The 22023-nt window shown below is 40.3% G+C and overlaps 5 protein-coding genes across 14 annotated transcripts in view; 3 read left to right on the forward strand and 2 right to left on the reverse strand.

Annotated features, from left to right (window-relative positions):
• The first annotated feature begins 4879 nt into the window (after window positions 1–4879).
• On the forward strand, window positions 4880–6127 carry LOC117575959 (protein FAM50 homolog). The gene has a single exon (XM_034260438.2). The coding sequence runs from the start codon at window positions 5012–5014 to the stop codon at window positions 6089–6091; it is 1080 nt and encodes a 359-aa protein (XP_034116329.1). The 5' UTR covers window positions 4880–5011; the 3' UTR covers window positions 6092–6127.
• An 88-nt stretch (window positions 6128–6215) lies between these two features.
• Window positions 6216–11842, forward strand: LOC117575685 (N-acetyl-D-glucosamine kinase). 3 transcript variants are annotated; one of them, XM_034259991.2, is made up of 5 exons: window positions 6216–6336; window positions 6952–7056; window positions 10511–10721; window positions 10777–11002; window positions 11163–11842. In XM_034259991.2, the coding sequence occupies exons 2-5, from the start codon at window positions 7031–7033 to the stop codon at window positions 11762–11764; spliced, it is 1065 nt and encodes a 354-aa protein (XP_034115882.1). In that variant the 5' UTR covers window positions 6216–6336; window positions 6952–7030; the 3' UTR covers window positions 11765–11842. The 3 variants fall into 3 exon arrangements, with proteins under 3 accessions (XP_034115882.1, XP_034115885.1, XP_034115884.1); XM_034259993.2 differs by lacking the exon at window positions 6216–6336 and adding an exon at window positions 6506–6634; XM_034259994.2 differs by lacking the exon at window positions 6952–7056 and having other exon boundaries at window positions 6218–6336.
• Window positions 8154–9880, reverse strand: LOC117575684 (serine--tRNA ligase, mitochondrial). The gene has a single exon (XM_034259990.2). It carries the CDS (start codon window positions 9580–9582, stop codon window positions 8278–8280), a length of 1305 nt encoding a protein of 434 aa, XP_034115881.1. The 5' UTR covers window positions 9583–9880; the 3' UTR covers window positions 8154–8277.
• Window positions 11843–12243: 401 nt separating the features above from the next.
• Window positions 12244–17179, reverse strand: LOC117575683 (cytoplasmic FMR1-interacting protein). Its single transcript, XM_034259989.2, has 10 exons — window positions 16829–17179; window positions 14924–16755; window positions 14688–14861; window positions 14510–14628; window positions 14334–14446; window positions 14073–14272; window positions 13476–14011; window positions 13317–13411; window positions 12865–13251; window positions 12244–12803 (listed from the first exon to the last, which is right to left on the reverse strand). The coding sequence occupies exons 1-10, from the start codon at window positions 17033–17035 to the stop codon at window positions 12591–12593; spliced, it is 3876 nt and encodes a 1291-aa protein (XP_034115880.2). The 5' UTR covers window positions 17036–17179; the 3' UTR covers window positions 12244–12590.
• A 641-nt stretch (window positions 17180–17820) lies between these two features.
• The window catches only part of LOC117575682 (rho GTPase-activating protein 100F), a 37731-nt gene continuing 33528 nt past the window's right edge, over window positions 17821–22023 (forward strand). For 2 of the 8 annotated variants that reach the window (XM_034259985.2, XM_052007249.1), the window contains exon 1: window positions 18024–19390. The gene's annotated coding sequence lies outside the window, so the exon portion shown is untranslated. Of the gene's footprint in view, window positions 17984–18022; window positions 19391–22023 lie in introns of those variants that run through there. The other 6 variants (XM_052007245.1, XM_052007246.1, XM_052007248.1 and 3 more) reach the window with 6 other exon arrangements.

Here is a 22023-nt window from a genome sequence, read left to right on the forward strand (position 1 = left end):
CTAAGGATATTACACTAATCGACTGTCGACTTCCAACTGCGTTTCTCCATTTGCCAACTGCTTTAATAGACTGTTGACCTACATATATTTTATACTCACTATCAAACTGATTTTATTGTTATGGGCGTTTAAAGTGATTGTGCGTTCGAATTTCAACTAGCAAATTTGTTTGTATGCTGTGTGCAGTGTAATTAAAAAGATGAATATCAGAGTGTGCAAATATGAGCTTTGTAATTAAAATAAATCAAAATATGTAAATAACGGCAATAAACTGTCATATTAATTGCACAATTCGGTTTAAAATTGATGCCGGAAAACAATTAATATCAGCTGTTAACCTATAAATATCAATACACAACAAAAAAGGAAAGCAGAGATGAAATTGTACATTAAACAATTAGTTAACAGCTTGTCCTAACAATAAATTGCTTGTAAATTCGTAAAGCGTTCAACTTTTCATGTAACGATTTTGAAAAATTGAACTTGAATCAAACTTTTGACGTTCGATTTCACACACCGTTTATTTACGGAAGTTGAGACGCTTTTTGTTCTTTGAATTTAAGTTCAAACGTAACTTTTATGCAACTATTTTGCAAGTAGCTGGATATTTCCATAAATTAGAAACATATTGAAGTCGGTCAATCAGCAACTTTGTTTAGATTTCAATTCTGGCAAAAGTTAAACAAAAGCCAATTGATTACCTAGTCGTAAAAGTAAATAAATCTTACAATGTGCCAAATAGTTTGGACAACTCAACTGTTAAGGCAAGAGACAATGGCAATGTCAGTTGGCCTCTGACATATGACAGAGAAATGCGAGCATCCCACAACTCAACTCACAAACATACCGAGATACATATAGTATAGAGTATAACACTATGTATATATGTATAGTCGTATTTATGTGCATATCACATGAGAGTGGCGAGAAGGTTTCACTAAATGCATTTGCGTTGGCGTTTGCTGTTGCTGTCGCCGTCATTGCCATGAAATGCACAAATTTATTGAGTGCATGTCGTATACGTAATATACAAGCAGTTGCCTTAGCTCACAGTTCTCCTCACTAGTTGTTGCTGTTGCTATTGTTATTCAGCTGTTGACATAGTGCGTCTGCGGCATTTTTAACGTGTCTGACATAATTTCAAAAGGCTGAATCTGGCCACAGAATATTTTTAGTTGCACTTAAAATGTGCTTCTTGCTGTTGCTATTGTTGTTGTTGTTGTTGTTGTTGTTGTTGTTGTCGAGTTGCTAAGGTTATTTCCATTGCTAAAGTTGTTGCTGCCATTGGTTGCTAGCTAGGAATGTTTTTGTCGACGGTCGTCGTTACTAAAAATAAAACAACAGCTCGTTAGCTTTCTAAGCTTCTAAGGGCGCGACCGCGTCTCGTTGTCTCGTCTCTCGCACTTTGCTCTTCTCTTCTTCTCTCCTCTTTTCTTCTCGTGCCCGAAATAAACGCTTCATCCGCATATATTTAATATTCTTTTTTTTCACTTTTCCGCCTTGTGTTTTGCCAATTTAATTAAATGTTGCCAGCTACCAGCAACAAAAGCAACACTGGCAGCTAACAAATTAATCATACGTCATGTTGTCAGCTTTATGAAAACTTTGCATAAATCTTGATGCAAAATGCAACCGGCTGTAAACATTTTGTGCACCCAGTGAAAGTGTGTTGTTGGTGTGTTGTGGTTGTGTGTATTTGTGTGTTTGTTGCCAGCGGCAAATTGTTTCAAATATGAGCAATTTTGCGCGAAATTGAAAAATCCAACGCGAAGCCAACGAAAAAAAGGCTTTTGTTGTCACTGCCATTGACAAATTTGAGTTTGAATTCCGCCAACCTTTGCCACAGCAAAAAACGAATAGACCAAAAAATAGGGAAAGCGACTGCGCAACAAATATCAACAAACGAAATGAAAGTAAATAGCGCGTTTTGCTTTCATTTTGTTTATAGAAAAGTTTAAATTGTGTCAAGTTTTTTTTTGTGCTTCTGCGCCGCCACCGACGCCAAAATGCAAAAACTTTGTGTCCGCATCGAAGCGAAAACAGCCAAAAAAAAACCAGCCAAAAAAAAAGTAGAAAACAAATAAACAACCAAACAAAACCACCAAAAATCAGGCCATCAACGTTACAAGCGCCAACAAAAAAAAAGAGGAAGAGATGCGAAAGGAAAACACAAAAAAATTGAGGAAAGATAAAGCAAATAGCAGACGTTTTACGACACCAAAAGTATTCAAGCAAGACGTGGTTCAACCCACTCGAAGCATCCTCGCCTGACCTAGCGCCAAAGCGCAGTAGTCAAAAGGTAATCCTCAACAAAAAAAAACTAGAAAGAAAAAAAACTGATATAATCAGGGAAAAAAAGGTACTTAATCAATGTGGTTCTCAAATTACATTTTCAAATAAGCTGCAAAATAATTAACAAACAAAATCTGCTCATGAAATTTATTGCCTTCAGCGAAGCGAAAAATAACGAAGTATAAAAATAAATATATTATACAAAAAATAGAAAAAACTGTAACTCAAATATCCTTCAACTGCAGTCGATGTCAATAAATATGAAATTTCATTATTTTCAATTGTTTTTAGAGCAGCGACAAAATATAATTTGAATTCAAATGAATTCTATCTTTTTTTTTTTAGTAAAAATCAGCCAATTACAATTCAATGTTTTTTGAGTAAATAAATAATAAATTCTACAGTATTGCACTAAACTTCAGCCATAAAATTGAAATAAAAATATGAGAAATAAATGTACTTTAAAGGTACTTTCACGTTACAGATTGCGTGACTTAACTATAATGCCCTCAGTGAGGGAATAAAGAGAAAAGTTCAATTAGTGCTTGACAGCAATGAGAATTGGGTTGCATTAAAATTCAATATCGACTTAATGACTTGACTCTTTAAGCTTCATTTAACTTCCTTATTACATTTGTTGCTCGTCTTATTTCGTCCACAACGTCCACAGTCAATAATGACCGTAATGACCACCTGTAATTACTGGCTGTAGTTGTAATTTAACCTCGAGCGTGGTCAACATAAATATTATGCTTCATTTATTGATTAATAAACAGAGAAAACCAGTGAAAATGCGTCTTGCACTTGCGACAGACTTATTCAATTTGCTCTTAAAGAATCTCAAAACGCTGTCATTGTGTCTCAGATAAAACTATAACAATGAACAATTATGGGACTATACGGATAAACTGGATTTCAGTGCAGCTTTAACTTGACAATATAAAAGTTGAAGAGTCCTTTTTGTGTGTATTTGTGTGTGTGTGTGTGTGTGCAGCAGAGTAATCCATAGAAACTTTGCACATGGCAAAACTCTTAAGCCATAGTGAAGTGCGTCTGTCATATGAACTTTGTAGCTGCTGACAACACGGAAGGTCCTGCTGGGAGACAAAGACACGAAGACGAAGGCGAAGATTGGGGACTGATGGGAGATGCCGATGGTAACCGCAACCAATAGATTTAACAAAAGTTGACCCAGGACAAACTTGTTAGTTCGGTTTGTTTAATTTAGTTTTGGGCTGGCCAAAAACTTTGCCATGTTTTCACTTTCTCTCTCTCTCTCTCTCTCTCTATGTCTCTCTCTTGCTAACTCCTGGAAATGAAAAGCAATTAGCAAAGGTTGCATTCGGCACTTGAGGCACTTCTCTGAACTATCCACCCTTGAGATATGATCGGAAGCTTCTCTTGCTCCTCAATGTGTTCCACTATATAATGACCGATAAATTAATTAATGCTCGATAAGGCAATTGTCGCTATTAATTATTTAACATGGGTCCTCGCACATTCCCTCCCTTCGCACTTGGGCAATTAGCTGCAACACGCACAGGACCCTCCGCTGGGACGACGCAGATGAAACGTGCGATGAATCGTTTTTAGTTTTATGACAACGGCAACGACAACGCAAACAATGGCTGCGAGTCTGAGCCCATGAATTTAATGCATTGCAACAGTTAATGATTTTATTGGCACTTGACTTTGGCCACCGCACGGCAGCAGCTTCCTTTTTTCCCTCTCTTCCCCATCTGCCTTCTGTTTGCTGGCCAGACGGCAGTCAGTTGTAATTTATGACTCTGGCTTATGAATACGTTAAGAACAATGGACGTGTGGCCAAGCAGAAGGAGAAGAACGATCCTTAATCGAAGCTAAAAGCAGACCAATCCGGTTTTTGAAGAGGCTGTAAATGAAATATTTTAAATTGTTCGCTCATCTTAAATGCCATTTCAATTTGGGACTTCCGTTTCCGTTTTGGGCCAAAGCCACCACTATTAACAGCACTGCTGCTGCTGCTGCTGGTGGTGTTACTCTTTGTCCGTAATGTCCTTGCCCAACGTTGAGGACTTCTTTTTTATAACAGAACACAAACACACACAAACTGAGATGAAGACACGTACATATGTTTATTCCCAATCACACACCAAAAACCAACACACACACAAGCCAGACAAGACACATTTATGTACATTTGCATAATTGAATGATTTACAATTGCTTAATTTTTGGCCTATTAAACTTCACATTTCACTTGAACAACTGAAATCAAATGGATTCGATTTCAAAAAATATCCTCAGCACTGGCTTACGGTGCTTCGTTCCGCGCGCGTCCAATGGGTTTGAAAGTTCCGCTGTAACTGAAACAGTTAACGGCATATACCAAACGTATTTATGTTAGACAACGCACGAAAGCTCTTTAAAGGTCTCTAAAAGGACATCAAAGCTCTGACACATTTAAAATTAACGGCGCGCGCTCACAATTGCAACGTTGCAGAAGCTGACTGCTATGTAATCGATTACTTATCGAAAACGCAGCTCAACAGAAACATGTTATTAAGAACATTCACTGTTAACTAACAGCAGCCACATCGAGCAGCTGTTGTAAGAAAAAGAAGAAGAGGTAGTTGTCACAAAAAATAAATAACAAATCGTGCTGCTGCAAAAAGTGGCGTAAAATAGCACAAAACAGTGCTGAATCAAATAATATAAACAGTTTTATTAACTTGGAGACATGGCGCACTATAAAGGTGCAGCCAGCGAGGCTGGAAGAGCTGCGCAGCTCATGAAGAAGCGCGAGATACAACAACAAGAGATCGAGTTTCGCAAGAAGAAAATTGAGGAGGAGCTGAAGCTGGACAAGATTGAGAACAAGTTTGCAACGCACTACGATGCCGTGGAACAGCAGCTCAAGTCGTCGACCATTGGTCTGGTCACGTTGGACGAGATGAAGGCCAAGCAGGAGGATATTGTGCGTGAAAGAGAAAAGAAACTAGCGCAAAAGAAGGACGAAAAGGATCGGGAGAAACAACGCGCCTTGGAGGCCATACAGGCCGAAAAGAACAAGCAAAAACGTCAGATACAAGCACTGTCTTTTAATATGGATGATGATGAGAATGAAGACGATGACGACGACGACGATAATGATAAGGAGAAAGAGACGTTTCAAAAGCCCGCTCCAGCGAAGTGGACAGAAATTCGAAATGAAGAGGTGCCCATCAAAAAGAAGAAGATATGCAAAAATCCCGATGTAGACACCTCATTTCTGCCAGATCGCGAGCGCGAGGAGCAAGAGAATCGCCTACGCGAGCAACTGCGACAAGAATGGGTAATGCAACAGGCCGAACTTAAGGATGAGGATATTTCAATTACCTTCAGTTACTGGGATGGCTCCGGCCACAGGCGCAATGTGCTGATGAAGAAGGGCAATTCCATTTATCAGTTTTTACAGAAGTGTCTGGAGTTGTTGCGCAAAGAGTTCATTGAGCTGAAGACCGTGATGGCCGATCAACTGATGTATGTGAAGGAAGATTTGATATTGCCGCATCATTATTCCTTTTACGACTTTATTGTGACGAAGGCACGCGGCAAATCCGGACCGCTTTTCCAGTTTGATGTGCACGACGATGTGCGTATGATAAGCGATGCTTCCGTTGAGAAAGAAGAATCCCATGCTGGCAAGGTTTTGCTACGTTCCTGGTACGAACGCAATAAGCATATATTCCCCGCTAGCCGCTGGGAGCCATATGATCCGACTAAGTCTTACGACAAGTACACGATTAAAGATAAAGACAAGGAGAAAAGCAAAAAGTAAAATTGAGCGCAAAATAAATACAAATTTTTATCGAAATGCATTACTGTATTTGAATGTGGGAGGTTTACAACACTGTAAATGATGGTTGGCGCTTTATAGCACTGAGCTTTTGCTAGCAGAGTTAACTTCTCAACAGCTGAGAGAAGCGGACGCCAAATCTTTAAATAACAAATGTTGGCGTCTCAAAACAATATTTTGTGTTTAGGCTTCGCAGCGTTTGGACGTAGCTAACTTCCCTGCGTCGGGTAAGAATGGAATTCACTATAATATTCCGAATTACGAATTATACATATATTGTGGGGCTCGACTTAATAATTGTTGTGTATCGGAATGTCTGTGTATGTGTTTTATGCTTTTTTTCTGTCAGTGTGTGTGTTATGAGAAATATTTAACGGTTGTCGTGCTGCTGACGCGTTTACAATTTATTTGTTAAGGCTCAAAACAAATATTACTCACTTGCTGCAAAGCGGTATAAAGATAATTTATAAATTCGCGATTAGCACAACACAAACAAACACACCCAATTAATAAATCGCATGAAAAGTGAGTGGATTTTGTTTGTAAACTAGTTTCGGTCTCCTCAACTCGCCCCACTCTCTCTGCCTCTAGCTCTCTCCCTCTCCCTTTCTACTGCAGTGACTATGTGGCGATCACAGCAACGGCAACCGCAGCTTTGGTCATTCTTTAAACACATGCAAAAAAGCCACTTTCGCTTTCTCAGCATAAATTCTTTTGCACCTCATAAAAAAAATATTCGATAAGATTTGCGTTGAGTGTTGTGATGAAAGAGGAAAGGGAGTCGTATACAAAGCAATATCGGTGCAATTAAGTAAATTAAATTCGCTTTATAAATGTTACAGAAATCGTGCGTTTTTGCCTCCCCTGCAACGCCTTCATCTAAAAACAAAACACGGAACACGCGAAAGTTCAACAAGTGAAATGAAATATTTTGGCGGCATTGAAGGGTAAGTGAGGTCAATATATCACCAACATCATCATCGACTATTGCTCTTGATTTATTAAGTGGCTAACTTAATGATTATATACAACTTTACACACTATATATATCAAGTGCGCAATTGATTAACAATGAGAGCCGCAGATTATTAGTCCAATGTAGTTGACAAACACTTATCACACAGGGGGATCAACTAAAACACATATAAATTATACTTAAAGTCCAACCAAGCCTCATTAGCTGCGACTATTTTTTTATCTGTAGTTGTTTTTATTTCCCCACGCAAAATTTCTATAGAATCCAAAATGCTATCAATAGTTGTTTATTAAAATTGAAAAAGAGGAAGAGGAACTTTTCATAACACAGGAATCCGCAATAAACTCTAATTATCAATAACATTATAGTCGACACAGTTCCTGTATAAAAGATGCCATCATTCATAGTTTTTGTTATCATTTATTCATTAGCTGAAATTATGCTGTAATCATTTAATAAGTTTATGATGCCTTGATAAATTTCCCTAGCTTATCGGTAATCAATCAAAAGTTAGATATTAAAAAAGTATAACTAGCTCCAGGAGGTCTTCAAAGACATATAAAACTAGTTGGTTTCATTCATTTATTGTGTGATTATGAAGAGGAATCATTAAACAAGTTGATGACACCTTCATAAATTTAACCAGCTTTTGGGTATCAGGGGATCAACTAAAATGCAGATAATATAATATATACAATTAATCTCAATAGAGAACTTAATATTCAAGAATAGATAAAACACTATGCAATGTTGTTTTGTGTCATTCATTCGGAGACTGATTTTATAGAGAAATCATTGAACAAGCTGATGACGTTTAAAAAATTTCTCCAGCATCATATGTAGCCGGAGATCAGCAAGACTAGACCCATTGTTGTCTTTAATTATCTGATTATATATACTATATTATAAAGTAATCAACAATCAAAGATATATTTCTACCATATGTACTTAAAGAAAATAAGACCAGCCAATTAGCTTCGGGAACAAAGCATCATTGTTGTTTTTCATTATCTGATTATACATAATCTATTATAGAGCAATTATTAAACAAAACACTGGATAAATTTCAGCAGTTTATCAATGAACCCTGGGTACTTTATAAAAGGAAAACCATTCCCGTTCCCTTAACAGATAAAACTATGCAGCATTATTGTCGTCTTTCGTTCATTATCTGATTTAATATAGCAACTATTCACGATGTTGTGGACTTGATAAATTTCACCAGCTTTGTCTCCGGTATCCGCTTGTTCCGCGTTATTGTTCGCTGGCCATTCATGAAGGGAACCAGCACCTCGGGAATTGCGATGGAGGCGTTTCCTGCACTTCCCACACTCTGATAGGACTCAATTAGTGCAATCAAGAGACGTGGAATTGCGGTTGCAGTGCCATTCAAAGTGTGAGCATGCAACACTCTGCCATCCGAGGCGCGTTTATACTTGACATTCAGACGCTTCGCTTGGTAATCCGTGCAGTTGCTGCAACTGGAGATCTCGCCCCACATCTGGCGACCCGGCATCCATGCTTCGATGTCGTACTTCTGATATGCTGGAGCACCCAATTCACAGGGCGGCATATCGAGCAGGCGGAAATTGATGCCCAGCCGCTTAAAGAGCGCAATTTCGGTATCCTTGAACTGTTCCAGAGTGGCTTCTGATTGCTCCGGTGTGGTAATGGAAAACATTTCCACCTTGGTGAACTGATGCACCCGATAGATGCCCTTTTCCTCCTGCAATCCTGATGTCTCGGCACGATAACAACGACTTACTGCAGCCCCTTTTAGTGGCAACTGCTGCTCCTCCAATACTTGGTTAGCAAAGTATCCGGCTAGCGCCATTTCCGAGGTACCCGATAGACATGAACCCGTGTCTAGTTTGTAGACCTGGGTGCGTTCGCCTTCGGTGCGCATGCCACATGCCTCGATCACCTCGCGTGGCAAGATGTCGGGTACCGACATCAGCTTGAATCCCTGGCTACGCAGTGTCTGTAATGCATATTGTATGATGGCCTGTTCCAGCATGGCCAGTTGCCCCGTCAGATAGTAACTCTTGTGACCCGTAAAATTTCCCAAATGATCCATGCGAAATAGATTCAAAGCTCGAGCCAGTTCCGAGAACTCTTTGGCTCCCTGTTCGGGCAATGTGCGATGCTTGTAGTTGGCCAACTCACGAGGTTCATTGTTGTAGCTGAGCAGTCGGGGATTTGTGGCATTCGGCAGCTGCTGCAGTTCATCCTCCAGCTGGCTCAGCAGCTCCACGTTGTTGGCGCCCTCTTGGAGCTTTTCAATCAACTGTCTTATGAGTGGCACATTGTTCCTGTGATGCCGCAGCTCAATGTTGTGCTCCAGTTCATTGAGCTGCTCACTAGTTAAAGCCGCTTTCCCAACAGATCCTCTTGTTGTTGTTGTTGTGTCATGTGCTTGGCTCGTTGTTGTTGTCATTAGGCGCTCCATCATTGGCTGATGCTTTAACAGCCGGCGAACATTTGCCAACAGCTTCATAATATCAATTAAATTGTAATTGCTTTAATTATCAAACAGTCTTTTATGATCTTTCTCCGAATTCAATTTCCAATCCACTCACAACACGACACGCACTTTGCAATTAAACAAACTTTTAACAAATGTTTCTATTGTGCAATATTATTCTGACCGGTTGCCGAACGTTGTGAGGTGGCAACGCTTTTCTCGGAGCAACAGCGTTGCCATCTTATCGCATTGTTGACGTCAGCTGGATTTGGCGCCTCGCTTATCTTTCAAATAGCAAAAAGTTAATTAAGCATTTATTTATCGCCAGCAATGCAAACACATATTCAGCTTAACGATAACAAACATTTGCTATTCTTCCGTGTTGCACAAGCATTTGCCTCAATTGAGTTGCAACTAGTGCGCATAATAATAATAGCAATTGAATGCGGGTCTCTACACAGCAAAAGATACATATATTTAGATATTGTATCTGCATGTAGATTTTGTATCTTTGCAGCCCGCATGAATGCGTTATATGGGTCAATTAATTAAGGGGAATACCTAGATCATGAACACTATAAATATATATCTATTTACATTTCAATTGAGTAGTTTTTACAGATATTTTTCGCTCTCAGTATAAGATGTCTTAATAAATCAAATGAAATATCTATTTGATGCGTGCGACAGTTCTATTTGCACCTTTCCTCCAAATTAACTAATTGAAAAAACGTGATGTGAAGTGAGCCAACGTTTCAATCTCAGTCCCTGCTTCAATTTCAATTTGCTCAATTGGCAGCCATTTAATTCGATTTAGTTGGAACTATTAATAGCTACTATATTATTATTGTGCTCGGTCATGACCCTGAAGTAGCGCCCCAATAGTCGAACAATGCTGGCAAGTGACCAAACGGATGTAGACACAATTAATTAAGCGCCTCTTCTCTTGTTGTTGTTCCAGCGGTGCAACGCACTCCAGGCTGGTCATCTGCGATGAGAGCGGCGAATCGGTGGGCAACACCAGCGGTCTGGGCACCAATCACTGGGGCATTGGCATTCCCGAGTGTGCGCGTCGCATTGCCGACATGGTGGAGCGTTGCAAGGAGGAGGCAAAGATACCAAAGGACACGCCACTCGCCAGCTTGGGCCTCAGTCTCAGCGGCTGCGAACAGGTAAAATTACAATTTAATTGTCATTTGTTGTAAGTAATTAAGTTTGTTTTTTTAGGAAGCCACCAATCGTGAGCTGGAGCAGGAGCTAAGAAGCACATTCCCTAAGCTGGCCGACAGCTATGCTGTGTCCAGCGATACCATGGGCAGCATGTTCACTGCCTCCTCAATTGGCGGCATGGTGCTCATCTCGGGCACAGGTTCCAATTGTCTGCTACGCAATCCCGATGGCTCCACAGCCAATTGCGGTGGCTGGGGCAATTTTCTGGGGGACGAGGGCAGCGGTAAGTGTTACAATGCGATCTCCTTCGAGCGTTATCATTTGCATTGTTTCAATGCAGCGACCCAGATTACGTTTTGCCTGATAACGTTTGATGGCCATCTAATCATTGTGTGATTCATTGACATTGCCATGATTCATGGATTACTCTTTCGTTTTATTAGCCTGGTTCATATCGTATCGGTCCATTAAAGTGGTCTTTGATCACATGGATAACTTTGAGAAGTCCCCATATCCCATTGAGAAGACTTGGACGCTGATCAAGAAGCATTTCAACATCGAGACCCGCTACGATATGCTGACACATTGCTACGCCAAGTTCGACAAGCCCTTCTTTGCGAATCTTTGCAAGAAGTTGGCTGAGAGTGCCGAAAGTGGTGACAAGCTGGCCTTGTCCCTGTTCCAAGAGGCTGGCGTGCATCTTGCACGCATGATTAAATCGCTGTTGCCCAACGTTAGCAAGGAGTTGGTGAAATCTGGTGAACTAAGCGTCGTGTGCGTGGGTTCAGTGTGGAGCAGCTGGAATCTGCTGAAGCAGTCATTCATTGATGAGCTGGCCAAGATGTCGATACCATACAATCTCAAGTTGGTGCAAATCACCAAGAGCAGTGCTTATGGTGCTTGCTATTTGGGTGCCGACAGTGCCAAATTCCAGTTGCCACGCAACTATGCAGACAATTTCAGCGTGTTGCACATCTACAAAGCGAGCAGCAGTCCAGCAAAGAATGGTGTGGCGAATAAAACTTGTGACTGTGAGGGAAAATAATGTTGTATGAGGCCAAACATTCCAATGAGCATAAATCTAATATTATAACTGTAATAAAATATCTTCCACACTCCCAAAGAGAGAGAGAGAGAGTAGTCCAATTGTTTATAAGGGTTTGTTAGAAATACGTATGAAAATTTTATTCGATAAAGTTCATTGTATTAAGTTGCCATTTTGTCTCTGTGTGTGTAATTATTTCTGTTTACATACATCATACATGATGCACACTTCATAAATTATTTCTCTTTTTATATGCGCTCCGTTTTAATTGGCAGTTTTACTTTATAATTAATACTTTGCTTTCTTGAATGTATTTCGTAATTTAAAGCCAACTTATGCATACAAGTATTTTTTGCCCATCTGTCGTGTCAATTCTTTGGCTAATTTGATTCTCGCATTATTTAAGCAAAACTATTGTGGGTTTCTATAATATCATAGTACATAATTAAAACTCAAATGCAAAGATACACATACATTAGTTGAAATAGTACATACAGAGAATGCAATCGATTGTAGCTTGGAATTAATTATAAATCTATGAATATAGTAGTATATAATATAATTGCTTGCTTAATACAATTTACATATAGCGTATGTAATAGAGCAATATACCACAATAAACAAATCAAAAAGAAAATGTAATCAAAAGGAATAACAATAGTAATAAAATCGAATGTATTTTTCCCAGGCATTTCATCGAGACGAAGAATTTCTTGGATATATGCCCTCAAATAGCGTTAGGATAGCTTTGTAATTGTGGTTAAATATTTAAATTAAGTGTTTTTTTTTTGTGTGTTTAGCTTAAATGCATCTCATGGTAATGCTATCAATTGTTCATGCTCTGCCGCAGCTTTTGTGGATCCTGATAGTGTGACGACGATGATATAACTGATGGATGTTGTGGCGGCGGAAAACAGCGTACGTGCTCCACATTTGAGCCCTCACCATCGCCACCTTTAAGATACTTGTTTAGTATTGAGAATATTTGTGAATTTAATACTTGGAAGCGTCGTATGCGGTCCACCATTCGTTTCAATTGCTGCAATACAGATGGATAATTAATACAAATGGTGCAATAAAGTCAATTATAATCGACTTACAATGCCCTTCACATCCTCATCCTTGCCATCGACGCGCTGCACTCGCAAAATGTGATAGCAAAAGTCCAGAGCTTCAAAGCGACGCTGTTGGCCAAGCAGCACAATCATAACGCAACCAGCCCAGTTGAGGCCTTCGCCAAACAGCTCTTCAATGGTGTATTCCGTGCCACGCACAGGGATGCAATAGACAAATTGTAAAGCTGACCAGAGTCGATGAAACTCCGAGCATTCATCCACATGGATTATGCCATTGGCTGGCGGAGGTCCACACCACACTGGATCATCCAAATAGCTCTTGACGCGATTTAAGATCACCTCAAAGATGCTCAGACCGCAACAGAGGCGCTCCCTGGTCAACAGATCTCCTTCGCGCGCAATCATTGCTTGCTGTGGATTGAAAATACGATAGTGTGAGTATACAATAAAGTTGATTAGATGTTAATAAAGCTCACCTTGGCTGTGCCAATTTTCTCAACGTTGGACACAATTTGCAAGTTGGCAAATTGCGCCTCAAGACGCTTCTGCTTAGCCTCGGGCTTTTCATTCTCTACAACGTGGAAATATAAAGATTAGAATCGAGTTGGATGGATGATAAAACATTTAAATGTCACCTTTGCAGAATGGGCGTGGAAAAATGTTTTGGAAGAGCGCTGCATGCAACAGATCGCAGACCTCCTCCTGCGACAAAGCCTGTTCGATCAGTAGACAAAAGATGATGCAGTTGCCAAACTCTCTGAACGACTGAAACAGTTCAGTCTTCGTATCCGGATATTGCACAATGTCCGTTAGATGAGCTTGATAGTAGCTGAGCACGCCTGGTGAGCCGTACTCACAGCGTGGCAATTTGCAAGACTTGGGCATGGCAATCATTAGCGTTTTGGTGAACTGCAGTAATGAGCCCTGAATGAGTGGCTTCACAATGTCCTTCAGTATGATGTCCATGACTACAGCAATGCCCTGATAGCCCAACAATCGGCACATGGCATGGAAATGTGGTGCACCCACAAAGCCAGTATATTGTCCGTACTGTGTGGAATATGCCGCATTCAATTGCTTCGAGCCCCATAGATAATAATGCGACATTTGCGGCGGCTTCTCGCGCTGTATTGCCTGTGACGATGATAAATTGACCTTTGTGCGAATAAACCTATAAAATAGATAAGAAACTTATTATAGAATTAATTGAAGAGTTAGTAAGCAGAACTCACCTGTTTGTGGCTGCATTATAGCAGTAATTAACGAGAAAGTCATAGTTCAATTCCACAAATACGTGCAATGTAATGCGACCATAAGGTGCCAGGACATTATGATTAGCCTCTTTCACCATGCCGTCAAAGTTGTCTAAAGCCAAGTACTTGCTTAGCATTTTGTGGCAAATGCGATTAGCCTCCAAAAGCCCCTCAAGTTCCTGTGGAAAGAATGCAGCATTAAGAGATGGAAGTTGTGGTTAAATTACAAGCTTAACTTACCACAATGCCGGTGATGTCATTGCCCTCAAAGCGACTGATTGCCAATTCGATGCTCTTGTGCATGTTTGCATTGATGCGTTGTGTGATCAACTTGTTCAGATCAATGGAGCGACCTGTAAAACAATCGAATCATTTAATTTAAATACATGGCTAATAGATATAAATTCAATGCTTACCCAAGAGCTGAACGTGTCGTTGCTTAAGCAGCGTCTCATAACGATTATTGCGTGGATACGATTGGAAATTGAAGCCGAGCACTTCACACTCCAAACGGAAACGTTTGTCCAAGAAAATGCTAAAAACAAGTCTTTGTTAACTGGAGTTCAAATACTTTTAATTGCTAAGTCGACTCACCTGCCCGCCAGTTGTTTGTAGTGCGCAAAGATTTGTTCACTTAATTTGTAAACAAACTGATCAAAGCATAAGTTGACCTCTGCCTCCACTTCGTCGTAGAGGAATTGCTTGCGGAAGACTGTGAGTGCATAATGCGCTGAATCGTTGTACAAATCCAAGGGATACAAGACAAATCTGCAAGACAATAAAAATAAATTATTAGCTGATATTAATATAAAGTAGCTTAAACAACGTACTCCATCATAGAGGGTTCCTTGGTCTGTAAAATGTGATCAGTTAAAATCCACGGCATTGACATTTCAATTGGAAACTGTATGCGTTTCTCCATAGTTATCAAATCCTTGCATTCCTCGTTGTGCTGATGCCGCACCATGCACTTGTTCACCTTGCGTCCCATGGTCATCTCAAGATAAAATTCGCGATACCAAAGTTGCGACAAATCGCAGCACTTTTGCAATGTGTCACTCAAATTGAGCAGATAGCTCCAATAGAATGAAGTCTTGTGGAACGTGTCAATCTGCATGAGGCAATTGCCATCGATGTCCTTTCGCAGCGTGCGCTTGCCGCCGCTCTTGTCCGCAATCAGTGACTCCAACATCGTGCGCACCATGTACAGCTGAGTGGAGGAGGGTCCAACATTCAGACGCGGCACATGAATGCGAAAACCGCCATCGGGATCCTTTTTGCCCTTGGAAACGGGATCATCGGTGGGCTCGTAGCCCTTTTGCCAATCTGCAGATGTTTCACGCACCGACATAATGATGCTGCGAATCAAATCCTTCTTGTTCTTGACCGCTTTCCGTAATGGTTCACGCAGGGTTAACTGCACAAAGTCTTGCAGTTCCGAGTAGATGTTGCGACGAATGGCCTCGCATAGAACTGTCTCGATACGTGCCATTAGCACCTGCAGGCCCTTGATCATGGCAATCACCTCGATCAGGGCGAACTTCTCCTCCGATGTGTAATTGTAGCGTGTGGCGCGTTCGTATTCCTCGGCCTCAACGGGGCAATCTTTGTTCTGATGATGATCTGTGGGATGCAACAGCTTCCACGAATACAGTTCGGTGACCACGCTGGTCCATTCCGAGAGCAGCTGCAGTCCCCTTAGCGCCAAGTCAGCGGTAATACGATTCTCAGCATCTGAGGGATTCTCCTTGACCGTGGTTGTGACCTCATTGGTGTAGCGTGCCAGTTCTGAAATGTACTTGACGTGATCCTCGCGTATCTGCGGCAGATGTACCATTAGATCAGCCTGGGGACTGATGGCATTCGAGCTGGACAACGGCCACTTGCTGGAATCAAAGTGTTTGCTTCGCTTGATGTAGTTGAAGGGAGCGATTTGCATATCGCCAAACAACGGAACCACTTCCAAGTTCTTGAAGATACGATCGATGCGATCCAGACGGATCTTCTTCTTCTGATCCAGTTTATTGATGTTGCAGCCATCGCTATCCATTAGAAAGAGGCCAAAGCCCATGACTTTTACAAGCATATGCTTCTCCTCGGGCGTCAAATACATTTTCGTTTCGAACATATGTACACAAATGTTCACAACATCCGACAGCAGATCCTCGTAGCCCACAATCTTTTCCAGTGTATCTTTTACAGTGTCACGTATCTTGTTCTGTGTTGCTAAGAACATGGATAGATTTTGGGACTCCTGCAGCGTATGCGAATCCGACATCACCTTCAAGAACTGCGCTGCTCGTCGGTATGTTGAATAATCGTTTTTCACGCTCGACTTCATGTTCTTCAATTCGTCAAGTACTGCAAACATATTAATGAACTTTCCCAGGGTCAGCAGATATGCTTCCGAAACGAAATCCTTGCGTTTCTCGGCATGACACAGACGTTTCACCTCCCCGGAGAATGCCTCAATTGCTTTGCGTTGAAAGTACATGAAATTCAGCAATTTATTCACTTCCGGTTCCAGAACATCGACGGTTTTCTCATAGATCTCCACACGATTTGGCTGCTCATTGGATTTGGGCTGTGGAATGGCGCGGGAGCAGCAACGCCAGGTGTACAACATCACAGCATGTTTCTGCCCCTCATCCAAGAGAACGTTCTGCGGGAAGTGGCAGCGGAAGTGCAATGTAGTAAAGTAGAGAGACGGGGAAACTACGTGTGAAATAACTTACCAAATTGGCATGCGTTGTCGCCTCCTCGATGTACTTGGCAATGCCTGTAACGAAGCCATTGCGATCTTCGAAATTCGTATCGAAATTTGCTTTGTAGATAATCGAACAGGGCTGGGCCTCTATGCAGGGTTGCTCATCGGGCAAGGGAATCTCGTCCAGCACTTCCACATTGGACAGCGCATCGGCTAGTGTTATCTTTTCGGTCATGTTGCTTCAATTGTCATCACTCTTGAGCGCACAACAATGGCGAAAGTAAAGATAAAAATTGCACTCAAAGGCGGGGCTGATGAAGAACTCCAAATTCCCGACACAAGATTTTCTCGTCACAAATACACAAACTAATGTGACAGCACTGCGAATTACCAAATATACCACTAAAATAAAACAAAACATACCAAATATACAAATTTTTTGTTCACTGAATGGAATAATATACTAAAAGTGCAGGATGCAGTGAGCCAATCAGTAAACAATGCACTGCTTCATCATGACGGATAAATGTAATGTGATGGGTATTTTTAAATCTTGATTTATTTTTATTAAAAGATCAATAATTAATAAAAATGGCACCTTAATATTTAATAATTTATAATGTATTGAATTTAAAATCAAGTCTTGAAAATATTGTGTGGAGCAATTCTGTTATTGTGCGGTATTTTCGCAGCGTTGCCAGATAAATCAATTTGGTTCGTTTAAAGTTGCCACATCTGATCACCTTTAAATAGTGACAGAGTAATATAACAGTAAACTCGACTTGGTGCTGTTATACCACTGTTATCTACTTTTAAGGCAAGTGTAAATATTCGTATTGATGACAATTATATATATTATATAATAACCTTTAGCTAATTAAACAAGAATTATCTAAATAATGCATCTTTAAATTTACAAACTTATTAATATAAGTTATTTCGATAACTACATAGTTATCGCCGCTGTTATTAACAGATTGACACACCGTTAAGTTGCAGATGACAAAACCATAACATAAATTTAGGGGGTGCAGCAGAAAATGGCTGTTCATCATCGTCAAATTCGTTAATGTTTATAAAATTGCTGCAAATCTATTGCAAACAATCGCAAAGTGTATGAATTGTGTGTTGCAAATAAGTTATCAACGAGAACCACAAGTGCCCAAAATAAAAAGCGTTAAAAGTGAGTTAGCCGCACGCAAAAAAACCAAAGTGAAAAGAAAAAAATCCAACGAACAAACGAACTGTAGTGTAAAAGGGACGTTGAACGAACGCTGTGGTGTTTTTGGTGGTGGTGCATTTGTCGTGTATGTGAGTGTGTGTGTGTGTTTGCGTGGTGTATGTGGGGGCGGGGTGTGGGTGGAAAGTGTTATCGCCATTTGCTCGCTATCGCCCACAAAATAGCCAGCAGCGGCAACTTGCTCCAAATTTCATGAGCATGCGCAGTGCGTTGAACATTTGCTCATTCGTTCCCAAACAGGATATTTTATTATACTGAAATTCATACCCATACACTCGCATACATACACTCACACACATAGAGAGATGTGCGTGCTGCGCTGCGCTCTGTTAACGTAGGAGTAGCGCAGGAAATTCGCATATTCAGGCCAAAAGCGTTGCGCTCGTAGTAAAACGCGGCTCATAAGCAAAAGCTCCGCACTGCCATTCGGACGCATCGCATTCCGTTGCCGTTGCCATTGCCTGTTCACACTCACTCACACACACACACAGTCTCACTCACTTACATTTCTATTCGTACACACACACTCACGCATACTCTCGCAGTCAGCAGTAGCAGAAGCAGCAGCATGTATGCTCGTACATACATACTTGCATTCACATATACACGCGCAAAAATCAATTAAACGCAGCGAAAGAAAGAAAAAAATACGCAGAGAATCGGTAAAAGTTAAAAAAGGATTTTTGTGGGCTTATCGCGTACAATCGCGCTCTATATTTCGCCCCCGTCGTGATTTGTGATTGCTCCCCAACCGAAGTCAATAAATTGTAGTAATAATAATGTTGTTTCAATTGACTGTGAAATGTGTGAAAGCAAAAGCTCACAAGTTACGCAAAAAATGCAGCAGCGTCGCAGTCGCAACAAAAGCAGCCGCAGTCGCAACAGCAGCAACAGCAACAGCAGCAGCAACGAGCAGCAGCAAAATGTGAAACGGAAACGAGCCAACGAGCAGTGCTAAAGTGCAAGGATAAAAGGATGCGTCGTCGTACCATTGACCACCGAACCAGCAATTTGTCATTAACGCCTAAGCCAACTGCAGCAGCAACAGCAACAACAACAACAACAACTGTGGCAGCAAGTGCAACATAACCCCCAACCAAAAAAAAAAAAAAAGAAAAAAAAAACAACAAAAGAGAAACAAAAAACAGCCTCGCCAACTGCACCAACTGCCATCAAAGCTGCTGTCACCTGCCGGCATCCCTGACGTTTGCCCCAAATTGTTCCAATTCGCGTTGCTGCAAATTTGTGATTTCTCGCTGGGGAACCTTTGGCAACGTCAAGCATCATCCAGATATATGTAACAGGCAGTAAATCCTTCAGCACCAGTTGTTAACCAGCAAAACAGGACAGGTGAGTTAACCCACTAATCAGCCTCAGACCGTCTTTGGATGGCCTTTTAGATATATCATGTTCATCAAGCTTAAAACATTGTTTAGTTTGGGAAGTTCCAAATCTATATTATTGAAGTGTTAAGTCATTAAAGTTTGATTATTATGTATTAGGAAATTTGTTAAGCTAGTTCTGTTTTAATATTACACTATTTCTATATGGGAAAGTTCCTAAACTTTACTTTCTGTGAATTATCTGCTATCAGGGGTCAAATTTTTGGATGTATTACAGTGGCAAGCTATAAAAAAAAGAAAATAACCTTTAATCAAAAGGTTCATAAAATGTTATATATATTTTTGTTTAAATATTTCATTATTAATAGACAGCAAAGTTTTAAAATTGAAACTTTTCGGTGCTGTTTGCTATCAGAGCTAAACAGTTTTAAGGCATTAGAGTGTCAGATCATAAAAAAGAGAAAAACTATCCGATTGATAAGCAAAAAAGAGAGTTGTGGCAGCTGCGCTTATTATCAGCTATCTGAGGATGCTGGTGCAAAGCTTTGATAATGCTTTTTCAGTGTCCTCAAAGTGTAGCATGTCATTTCCTTAATTGGCTCTCAGATCACAAGGATTACATGCTGACTCAAAAGATACTTTACTTTTTATGTGCGAAACTAGTTTAAAGTACACTAAAGTAAACAGAGAGAAAAGTTCCACAAAAAAGGCTTTGCTCATTAATAGTTAATTTTAATAAATTAGCTACATATTAAAATTCTAGCAGTCTCCTTTGATCTCCCGGCTACCTCTACATTGCTTTGCTATTTAAAGCTACACAAAAAACAAACATCAAAGACTTAAATTTCGGTCAGAATTCACCAAAAAAAAAAAAAATCAAGAAGGGGAAAATGCAGAGGGACGGAAAACATTAACCGCGACATTAACAATCAACGAAACATTTCTCATTTTCTGGCGTTTTTAGCTTGGCTCATTTGAAATAGCTGCGTTTGGCGCTTGGTGTGGGAGAAACAAACTACCCTGCGAATCCAATACGAAACATAGAACAGAATAGCGCAAAAAAGTTGAGAGCTTTGCTCCAAATTGTCGAGGCAAATAAAAAGCGGAAAAATCATTTCAACAAAACAGCACAAAATGCTGAAAAATTACAGCAAAAAGCCCAAAAAAAAAAAAAAAAAAAACTCGAATCAATGGAAGAGAAAACAAGTAAGAAAGCTACAGTCGAGTGTACTCGACTGTGAGATACCCGCTACCCATTTTGAATAAAAGAAATATATTTTGCGGTATTTTCTCAAAATATACCAAATATACTGCAAAAATACTAAAAATATACCGAATGGTATATTTGGTATATCGACATAGTACCGTATTCAAAATATACCATAGACAGCACAATATACCAGATTGTCAGCCAAAGCAACTAAGACCCCTAGTATAAGTAGGCGTTTTTGCCCATACAAAAGTATTTCTTTAATAACTTCGACAATTTTTATCTGATCGCAACCAAAATTTCAGAAATCATAAATACTATAGTTATTATTGTATATACCAAAATTCGGAACTCTAGCTTTAAAATTACGCTTGTTATTCGATTTTTTTGATTTGCGGGGGCGGAAGTGGGCGTGGCAAAAATTTGAAACAAACTTGATCTGCGTGCAAACATAACAAATGCTGTCGAAAAAAAATTATAGCTCTATCTCTTATAGTCTCTGAGATCCAGTGTTTCATACGGACAGACGGACAGACGGACAGACGGACAGACACACAGACGGACATGGCTATATCGTCTCGGCTGTTGACGCTGATCAAGAATATATATACTTTATAGGGTCGGAGATGCCTCCTTCTACCTGTTACATACATTTCCTGCCGGCACAAAGTTATAATACCCTTCTACCCTATGGGTAGCGGGTATAAACATCCAACCACAACTTAAATATTATGCTCATTGTAAAAGTTTGCGAATCTCACAGAGGAATGTTTGCCGACAAAATTTCAGTTCAGTTTTTGGTGTATGACAAGTTAAAGTTTTTAAGATGTCGCTACAATAGCTTAAGCATAGCTTAGAATTTGTCTGTTGTTGCTAAACTTTTAAATGGACATAAATGTGTATTTATTTGGTTGAAATTCAGAGGTTTAGCCAGTTCGTCTAGCCAGCCTCAAGGGACTGACAACTGGCGTCGTGTCTATGAAGACAAATTGGCCCAAAATTACTCGTAGTTTGGCTAATTATAATAGTTGATGTGGTTTCAGCTAAACAATTTTCTTTTGTACATGGGTGGAATGCAATTGCGCTGGTCGCGCAAACATTTGCCAGGTGAAAACTCCCGCAGGACTCTATCTGTGAGTTGTTGCAATCATAGTTGAGTGAGAGTGTTTTTTGGGGGCGGAGTGTGTGTGTGTAAAGGGTGTGCCAACATTGGGCATTTGGGTGGTGGTGGTTTTTGTCACTCTGTTTTTAGGCGAGTTAATGTGTGTCCAACTCCCCATGGTTGATAAGCTTGCCAATGATTCGATGGGGTTAGAATCGATAAATCGAAGGGGTGATCTAAACTCTTAAAAAAAAAGCCTCTACTTATGATCGCATATCTTAAACAAATAGCTCGTGCTTTAGATGACAAATGATTTGCCATTTGGCGT

Source organism: Drosophila albomicans, chromosome 2R (assembly GCF_009650485.2).
Source record: "Drosophila albomicans strain 15112-1751.03 chromosome 2R, ASM965048v2, whole genome shotgun sequence".
NCBI lineage: Eukaryota > Metazoa > Arthropoda > Insecta > Diptera > Drosophilidae > Drosophila > Drosophila albomicans.

What these genes read in the sequence shown, in the direction of transcription:
- LOC117575959 (XM_034260438.2), top strand. Translation starts at nt 5,012, where the DNA reads ATGGCGCACTATAAAGGTGCAGCCAGCGAGGCTGGAAGAGCTGCGCAG.
- LOC117575685 (XM_034259991.2), top strand. Translation starts at nt 7,031, where the DNA reads ATGAAATATTTTGGCGGCATTGAAGG. An exon ending in GTCTCAGCGGCTGCGAACAG is followed by an intron (nt 10,722 to 10,776) that starts GTAAAATTACAA and finishes TTGTTTTTTTAG; the next exon opens with GAAGCCACCAATCGTGAGCT. An exon ending in TCTGGGGGACGAGGGCAGCG is followed by an intron (nt 11,003 to 11,162) that starts GTAAGTGTTACA and finishes TCGTTTTATTAG; the next exon opens with CCTGGTTCATATCGTATCGG.
- LOC117575684 (XM_034259990.2), bottom strand. Translation starts at nt 9,582, where the DNA reads ATGAAGCTGTTGGCAAATGTTCGCCGGCTGTTAAAGCATCAGCCAATG.
- LOC117575683 (XM_034259989.2), bottom strand. Translation starts at nt 17,035, where the DNA reads ATGACCGAAAAGATAACACTAGCCGATGCGCTGTCCAATGTGGAAGTG. An exon ending in TACAAACAACTGGCGGGCAG is followed by an intron (nt 14,629 to 14,687) that starts GTGAGTCGACTT and finishes ACTTGTTTTTAG; the next exon opens with CATTTTCTTGGACAAACGTT. An exon ending in TCCACGCCCATTCTGCAAAG is followed by an intron (nt 13,412 to 13,475) that starts GTGACATTTAAA and finishes TCCACGTTGTAG; the next exon opens with AGAATGAAAAGCCCGAGGCT.